At 41.9% G+C, this 8,964-nt stretch overlaps 1 protein-coding gene across 1 annotated transcript; it reads right to left on the bottom strand.

Annotated features, from left to right (window-relative positions):
• Nucleotides 1-2,235: 2,235 nt before the first annotated feature.
• sox7 (SRY-box transcription factor 7) lies at nt 2,236-5,544 on the bottom strand. The gene is made up of 3 exons (XM_034162321.1): nt 5,448-5,544; nt 5,124-5,413; nt 2,236-4,334 (listed from the first exon to the last, which is right to left on the bottom strand). Exons 2-3 carry the CDS (start codon nt 5,368-5,370, stop codon nt 3,367-3,369), a joined length of 1,215 nt encoding a protein of 404 aa, XP_034018212.1. The 5' UTR covers nt 5,371-5,413; nt 5,448-5,544; the 3' UTR covers nt 2,236-3,366.
• Between the last annotated feature and the right edge of the window lie 3,420 nt (nt 5,545-8,964).

The raw sequence follows: 8,964 nt of genomic DNA, 5'->3' as shown, positions 1-8,964 counted from the left end.
ATGAAGTAATGGAGTAGCATGCCACACCGGCATGTGCTCCAAAACCTGACGTGCCAAAGTATGACTGATGCAAATTTTTATTTTTTTCATTGACAATATATTGTTGTGCTTCAGTGATCATTTAAGCAAATGATGGTGTACATAGTAATTTAAAAGCCATTCAGAATGTAACATCAAACTTAGATTTAACTGCTGAAAAGACTGTATGGGTGTTGTTTGCTCGGTTTCGGAGTCTCTTTGCAGGGAATGTTTATTCTCCACTGCTACTTACCGTTACTGGTGCATTAAAGCTGAAAGTTAGTCATTTTAAAAGTAAATTGTTTTGTTGTTTTTCAAAGTTATTATAATTTTTTCCATGCGGTGCCTCATAATGTTGCTTCAAATATACATTTCAACACTCCGCCTCCACAGATGATTGGCACACCTTATCGTGATATCCTGAGGTTTACCACAGAATTACTTGACTCAGTATTATAAATCAGATTCCAGGGTATGTTGGCACATTTTCTCAAAACGTCAGCTAACACTATATATATGTGTGTATTTTTGTGTGTGTGTGTATTTTTTTTTAACCTTGAGGCAGTTCTTAGCCCATTTCTACTGTAGATAGATGGACGTATTTTTAACAAATTCAGTGGAGAATAGAATCTGCAACTACAGTTTTGTGCTTTCTGCTCTTTGGAACAATGGGAAAAATACTTCAATGTACTTGCTGAATTTATTTCAGTTTTAAAATAAAGGTTCCCATCTTTGTTCATGTGATTTAAAACACAGCAACCAGTGGCTTATTTTATTGGTTAAATCTGGGATAATAATATGTCCAAAATGTTTTAACTTTCAACTAGTTTCTTGGAAAGTAATTATACCATTATGAGTATTTATGACGATGTTATGTTTTCCCCCAATCTGTGCCTTATGGCCTTTGTAAATTAACACAACATTACTCTTATACAGTAACATAATATGTGTGCCTTCTTTTCAGAGCTTGTTTGTAGTAGACTGAGCGTACTGTTGTGCCGTTGACGTCTGAGCCTTTGTCCTTGTTGGCGTTCCGGTGTCCTACCCCGAGGTGGTTCGGTTGATTGTGGAGACATTGAGAGAGTCTGCTGCAGCCCCCTGAGCTGACCCCGACAACACGAGGGCCGTTCCAAAACTGAAGACTTGGTTCTCACCCTTTATGCCTCGGGCACAACCCGTCCGACTCCCCCATCCAAAATATGGCCGTACTCAGTCGAACCCTCCGCAGAGTTTTGAAGCGCTACAGGCACAAACAGTAATGATATAACCCCGAAGAAATGAGCACAACTGTGTCGAGGCTCATCGGTACATGATGAATGTTGGTTTAATCATATTTGCAGGAAGTGTTTTAGAGGGGTATCGAATGCACGCAAGTGGAGGTTATTTAGTGTTTTTTTTTTTTTCTTCATTCCTGTGTGGCGTAATGTGCAACATGCCAGGTTGACAAATAATAGGTCTGTCCTGAAACCTGTTCCATAAGTAAAGATGGGTAAGTTAGATGCTAATCGCAGAGGCAGTGTTTCCGCTACAGCTAGCCGAGCAGTGGGTTCCCTTCCCTCACTCTGGCTCTTTAATGCACGGACCAGCCAGGCCCAAACATCCTGACGGAGAGAGGCTTTCCCCTTATCAGCCAGGAAACACCGCTCCTCTGCCACATCCTCTTTACAAGAAGCACGACTCAACCGTTCCCAAAAAGAAAACGCAGGAAAACTGAGCCAGACTCCAGGATTTGTCAAAAGCCCCTGAGTTCCTTTTTATCGACAAAAGGGAGGGGGGAAACAACAAAATAATGGGGTGGGTATAAAATACTCAACCAGGCCTGTGGATTTAGATTTTATTTATTTTGCACAAATTACGAAAGGTCTGCATCAGCAAGATAGAACGTGAGGTGGGGTGGGGATGGGGTAGATAGGTGTGTGGTAGTGGTGGTGGTGGGGGGTCCGGAATGCCTACAAACAGCACCCAGAATAAGGCCCAGAGAAAACAAAGGATGGTTGAGGTGGAGGCAGACGGCCACGGCTGTGCCTGTTTTACACTAATCCTCTGAACCAGGACAAGATGAAAGTGAGAAGAGACAGATGAAGGGTGAAAGAAAAAAAATGGGAGTGAGCGAAAGAACAGGCCACTAGCAGCACAACATTTAGTCCCAAATAGAAGAATCGATGGTATGAATGTAAATTCAAAAATAGATCAGTTTAGTAAAGAGCAGACACCACAACCATTATTACCTTTTTATTTGGATATGAAAAATGTCAGTGTTTAAAAAGTAACCCTCCTCCTTTTTGTCTTTATATATGGATCGGATTAGCGTGTATATCAGGCTTTTGTGTTTATAGGAATTATCTGCCCTTGCAGCAATTGCGATGAAATCATAAGGAAGACAATCCTCTGTCATTTGCAGGAGCATTATGCATTGATACTATAAAAAAGACTTTATTTTAAATTAGTGTCTTTCACAAATCAGCATACAATAATAGTCAATATTATTTTCATCATGTTTTGATTATATATTATTAAGTACTTGAGAAGTATAAATGTCTTTTTCTTCATTATACACCATTTCAAATTGCATAAGAAATGTCCAACTAAACCTCATTCATTTACAACTACTGAGGTAAGACTCCCAAACCAGCCTCAGTCTCACGCCTTTTGTTCGTGCTCCCGCCACAAAATGAGTCACATTTTCATGATGCTGGGTTTTTTTTTTTGTACTTTACTATTTCTAACCCTAACCTAACCCTCAACCTTCCGCCCCCCCATCACCCCGCATTTCCTTCTCCCATTACAAAAATGTGGCTCTTTTTGTGACGGTATCACGAACCATAGATTAATTTACTTTTCGTGATACCATCACGAAATGACGTGAGATTGGGCTGCCCAAACAGATGAGAGCAAGAACATATTTGTATATATATAATTCAAACATTCATATGGAAAGCGCCAATAATAGCATTACAGTTAGCATTTATGCAAAACATCGAAGGACTTGAATTAACTTCTACAGAGCATCTGTACATGCCTCGCGGCAACAGCGACGGTGGCATTTACAAGCGGACGAGATGAGTCTTTACGAGTGGTATTGTGGTTTTCATGACAACTGGAGGTGTCTGCATCCCTGAGGTGTCCATCTTTTTTTTTTCTTACAATTCCTCCAGTTGTTCCTTCTTTCAGTTCCAGACAGTTATTAGAATTCTAGATGAAGTTGACCGTGGATGCCACTTTGGGGTTATGATGGGTTCTTCACTAATGACAATGCATATGAAGAGAAAAACGACCCTTTCCGCATCATCGTGTCATCTTCACCCACTTTGTAGTGTTCGCGATCAGTCACGGATGTTATGTCAAAGTTTACGAGATGCCGTAGTTGTTGTAATAGGCCGCTGTTGCGTCCGCGAGCACGGAAATGAGGCTGGTTTCCGTGGTGCTACTAGGACAAGCAGAGGCAGCTGATGCCACCTGGATGTGTCCAGTAGCAGTCATGCTACTGCCCTGCTCAGGCTGGAAACCAGTCCCGTTGGAGATTAAGTACTGGTCGAACTCATTTCGATCCACCTCACCCAGAAGCTCAGCCTGGCTCAGCTGATCTAGAGTCTCCAGGTGAGCTTGCGTTTCAGGTGGTGGGGATAGTTGACCCAAGTGACCTTGGTGGAAACCATGGTGGATTTGGGGAAAGGTAGATGTGCTGTAGTAAGACAGTGGAGAGCTGGGCATCAGTCCACCGCCACTACTAGCACCGCTACTTTGGGACATGTGACTGATGTGAGTGATGCGTGCCTGCCGGCAGTGGATTTGGGTCTGAGTGTAGTCAGAGTGGTACGGTGGTGGGGTGCCCATGTGTGCCTGATTCTGATGGTGATCATCTGGACAGGAGGCTGAGGGGGAACCACCAGACGTCGAGTAATACGAGGAGGGTACATGCTCGTGGTCCATGGCGTCGAGCGGGGACATCTCAGGAGGGGTGGGCAACCCATACGGGTAGGTGTCAAAGCTGCTGCTGGAACCTGGGGGATCTCTGAAACTTCGGACGCTTGGCAGAGTAGCGCTCGGGCCGGAAAACCCAACGCCGTTAGGGCTGGTGTCATCTTTGTCAAGCGGGTGGCAGAGGGCTCGCTGCTCAGGCAGGCCGTTCTGATCGGGAGCAAGACCGCTCAGGAGGAAGCTCGGGTCCACACGCTTGCAGATGCGCTTCAGCTGTTTCTTCCGGCGAGGACGGTACTTGTAGTTGGGGTAGTCCTGCATGTGCTGCACCCGAAGCCGCTCCGCTTCCTCCACATAGGGCCTCTTCTGAGGGGGAGTCAGGGCCTTCCATGATTTACCTGAAAGGGAAAATAAAGAATACTTTTTTTTAACCCCCAAAAAATAAAAATAATCTTTCAGCATTGAGACTGAATTACAAGTTGCTGTATAAATGAAACGCAAAACTGAAATAACATAAAATAATCACAGTTATATATATTTGAAGTGTTCAGATGCAAAACCCTGAAAGTTCAGGACTACAAGCTAAAAAATTTTAGTTGAGGCCAACATGCACTTGCCTGCTTTGGTAACTGTAGGTGTGCAAATTAATATTTCAGAATTTGAACATAAAATGTTCATGTTATTGGTGGAAATCTGTGTATTTTTTTTTAATGTTTTGCATTAAAATTCACCATTTAAATTACATTTTTCTCCTATAAAAAATGTACAAGGTTCTGCATCTGAACTCTTCATGTTTAGTTTAAAAAGTGTAGGTCCTTATTTCCTTGCACATTCAAATGAACTAATTATGGAACTGGAAGACTTTATGAAAGGAACAAACATTAAACGCACAAGTATTATGAATGCAAACACCTTTAATTTATATATTAAGATCTAATAAATGTCCTTTTTAACATTTTATAAACATGCAGTGACAGCATATATCATTTATTGCTTAAATAAAACTTTTTTTTGTGAATCAGAAACAAAATAATAGAATTTTTTAAATGTTTTTTTCCAAAGTTGCAGCGATTTAGAATGCGCCACTGGAGTAAAAACAATAAAAACCTTTTTAATTTGGATTGAAAAGCACTTAATACAAAACTTCCTGACGGGAATAATAATAATAGTTGTTATTTTGCTCTCACCCAACATTTTGCTGAGCTCCGCGTTGTGCAGGTCCGGGTTTTGGACCGCCAGCCGTTTGCGCTCGTCTTTGGCCCAAACCATGAAGGCGTTCATGGGCCGCCTGATGCGCGGCTCCGGTGCTTTCTCCGCCGGGTTCCGGTGCGGCCCGTGCCCGTCGGCCGCGTCCGCGTCCCCCGACGCCGCCACCGCCGCCGCGCACTCGAAGGACTCGGGCCACGACGAGTACGCGCTGATGAGAGCAGCCATGTGCGCGCGCTCTCTCCAATCTTGAAGTTGCGTGTCCTGATTTTTTTTTTTTTTTTTTTTTTTTTTTTTTTTAAAGAAAAAGGCTAAAAAGTCATTCAGCGCGTGAGACGGTGCGCGTGGAGCAGCTCCACGTGAGTGGATTCAGTCTTCCCTGGCGCGTGGGGGGGCAGCGCTTTATATTTGGGGAGCAGGTTCCAGGACAAACCCCGGAGGAGTCACGGCTCCTCCTTGATTGCAAATTGAGCTCCGTGAAAAGGAGGAGAGAAGAGAGAGAGAGGAGAGTTACAACTCCTAAAAACTAAAAAAAAAAAAAAAAAAAAAAACTCGTCCCAAAACTTTGTGGCGTCAAATCAGCGGCGCAAATATAAAAAAAAATTCGCTTTATTCTGCGCAGATTTTACTGGCGATGATCACTTTAAAAACTTTTTTTTTTAACAAGGAAACCCTGAGGTGCAAACTTCTCAAACCTGTTCTGCAGGTTCTTGAGCATCAAATGTCATCAACATTTCCACCTAAACTCTGTGCGCTTTGATGTTTTATGATCTCTGAGCAGCCACCAGTGGGATGAAGTGGTAAAAGTAAAAAAAAAAAAGACAGCTTTGCCACTGTCCTTATTGTTATGGGACAGTTTATAATTATGACAAATCACATGTGAGATGATTCTTAATTGTGAGATATTCTCATAAAGAAAAGATGCAGTGTGAGAAGTTCAAAGAAGATATATTTCGTTTTTGTCAGCTGCTCTGTTACAAAATGCAAAGTAATAATCCTGAAGTCCTAATAATAAGATGATTCATTATCAAGACGCTTCATTCATTCATTTTCTATACCGCTTATTCCAATTGAGGGTCACAGGGGTCACTGGAGCCTTTCCCTGTAGTCATTGGGGGAGAGGTATGGTCCACTCAGGGCAGGTCGCCATTCTGTCACAGGGCCACATATAGACAGACAAACATTCACCTGCTCACTCACACTGACAGTCAGTCACCAGTTCACCTAACCTGCATGACTTTGGAAGTGGGAGGGAGCCGGAGTACCCACAAGGAAGCCACGCAAACATGGGGAGAACGTGCAAACTCCACACAGAAAGGACCAGATGGGATGTGATCCTATGACCTTCTTGCTGTGATGCAACAGTGCTAACTACAAATCCACCGTGCCAGCAAAGATGCTTCAATACACTGAAAAACAACATTAACATTGATATACTACGAGTAAGTCATCATTTTGATTAAATAAGTTAAGTAATAAATAATAATTATCAGAGATTAAGTTTAAAAATGAGTTAATTGTAATTCTGAGAAGTTATACTTTTAAATACTAAGTCAGATATGAAGTAATATGACACATTAAGTCACAATTATGAGATACTAAGTCATCATTCTGAGATGTTAAGTGATTATTATTTAATGTTAAATTAGTTATGAAGTAGTAAGTTATAATTATCAGAGATTAAGTACAAATGAGTTAAACATAAATGAATTGAATGAATTTATTTGGCACACACTCAACAATAACAAAAAAACCATACATAAGACAATTTAACAGTGAACCTGTGTGACCAAAAGGGTGTGGACAGAAGCAAAAGCTTAAATTCTGAGATGCTGTCTTAGTTTTAAATACTACGTCAGAAGTAGTATGAGATATTAAGTCATAATTATGAGATACTAAGTCTGAGATGTAAAGTTATTATTATTAAATATTAAGTTATGAAGAACTAAGTCGTAATTGTGAGACATAAGTCATAATTTTGAGACAAATTCATAACGCTGACATGCAGAGTCATAAATATTCAGTCAGTTATTATGTAGTAAGTTGTAATTGTGTGACGCAATATCATAGTTATTAAATATTGTCAGTTGTGAAGTAGTAAACTCATGCACATGGGGTGTACAGCCACAGCATTCTGAGTGCGGATGCCAAGGCTGGATAAATGAGAAGGCTGGTGTCAAGAAGGGCATCTGGCATCAATTTTCTCAACTCAATCAATTAATGCAAATGAGCAATCAAATTTATATACCGGACTGCTCTCGGCCTGGGTTAACAATGACTGGCACCGGTGCTGTTGTCCATAAGGCACTGGTGGAAATTGGGTTACTTCTGGGCAAAGAAGAAGAGGCGGAGAGCCTGTCCAGATGCAGCGGGAAAGGACAAAAGTTATGTATGGAAGTGAGAGTTGGTTCTCTGAATGTTGACAGGATGGCTGGTAAAGGGAGAGAGTTGGCTGATATGATGGAGAGGAGGAAGGTAGACATACTGTGTGTGCACGAGCCCAAGTGGAAGGGAGGTAAGACAAGGAGTATCAGAGGTGAGTTCAAACTGTTGTATTATGGTGTGGATGGGAGGAGAAGTGTTTTTGGAGTCATTCTAAAGGAAGAGTGTAACATTGGAAATTGAAGGGGTGATGATGAATGTCATCAGTGCATATGTCCAACAGGTACGTTGCAAGATGGAGAAAGATTTCTGGAGTGACTTGGATGATGTGCTAGAGTCAAAGATGAAAGAGAGGTGATTGGAGCAGACTTCAGTGGGCATGTAGGTGTAGGGACCAGAGGGGATGAGGAAGTAATGAATCAATATGGTATCAAGGAAAGGAATGTGCAAGTGCAGATGGTAGATTTTGTAGAAAGGATGGAAATGGTTGTCTACTATGCCAGACTTCCTCATACAATACTACAACTCTTGCCTTGGCAACTTCTGATAAGCTTTCTAAATCCACAAGGACACAATGCAGTTGCTTCTGGCCTTCTCTATACTTTTCCATTGCAAACACTGCATCTGCAGTGTGCTTTTTTTTTTTTTTGGTATAAAACCATATCACTGCTCACAGATTTTCACTTATCTAAACTTATCTTTTATTACTATTTCCCATAACTCCATATAATGTGGCTGATCAACTTTTTGCAGCTCTGCATATCACCCTGGTTCTTAGAAATCAAAAGCAGTACACTGTAAACATGTGCTGTAGGAATGTTAGATGGATTCAAGGTGGAGGGGGATTACATCTAGGATTGGTTCCGAGTCCTTTCTTGTTCACTATGGTGATGGGCAGGTTGACAGATGAGATCAGACAGGAGTGACTATGATGTTTGCGTATGACATTGTGATCTGTTGTGAGAGTACAGAGCAGGTTGAGTCTAGCCTGGAAATGTGGAGAATGAAAGGCAGTAGGAGTAAGACAAAGCGTATGTGTGTGAATGAAGAGGAGCACAGTGGAACAGTGCAGTTGCAAGGAGTAGAAGTGGTGAAGGTAGAACAAGACCGACAAAAGACAGAAGGCAGAGCTAAAGATGCTGCAATTTTCTTTGGGAGTGAGTGATGAGGATGGACAGGATTAGGAATGAACACAACAGAGGGACAGCACAGGTGGGACGGTTTGGAGACTAAGTCAAAGGTGAGATTGAGATGGTTGGATGTGCAGAGGGATCCAGGATATATAGGGAGAAGGATGCTGAGTATGCATCCACCAGGCAGGAGGAGAAGAGGGAGGGAAAATAGGTTTATAGAAATGGAGATCTTGCTGACAGGATGGGATGTGACGACTCCTAATGGCAGCAGCCGAAAGATTAAATTCAGCTGTGATTCTTTACATTC

This window comes from Thalassophryne amazonica, chromosome 21 (assembly GCF_902500255.1).
Source record: "Thalassophryne amazonica chromosome 21, fThaAma1.1, whole genome shotgun sequence".
Classification (NCBI taxonomy): domain Eukaryota; kingdom Metazoa; phylum Chordata; class Actinopteri; order Batrachoidiformes; family Batrachoididae; genus Thalassophryne; species Thalassophryne amazonica.
This window is presented reverse-complemented; position numbering and strand designations above follow the sequence as displayed.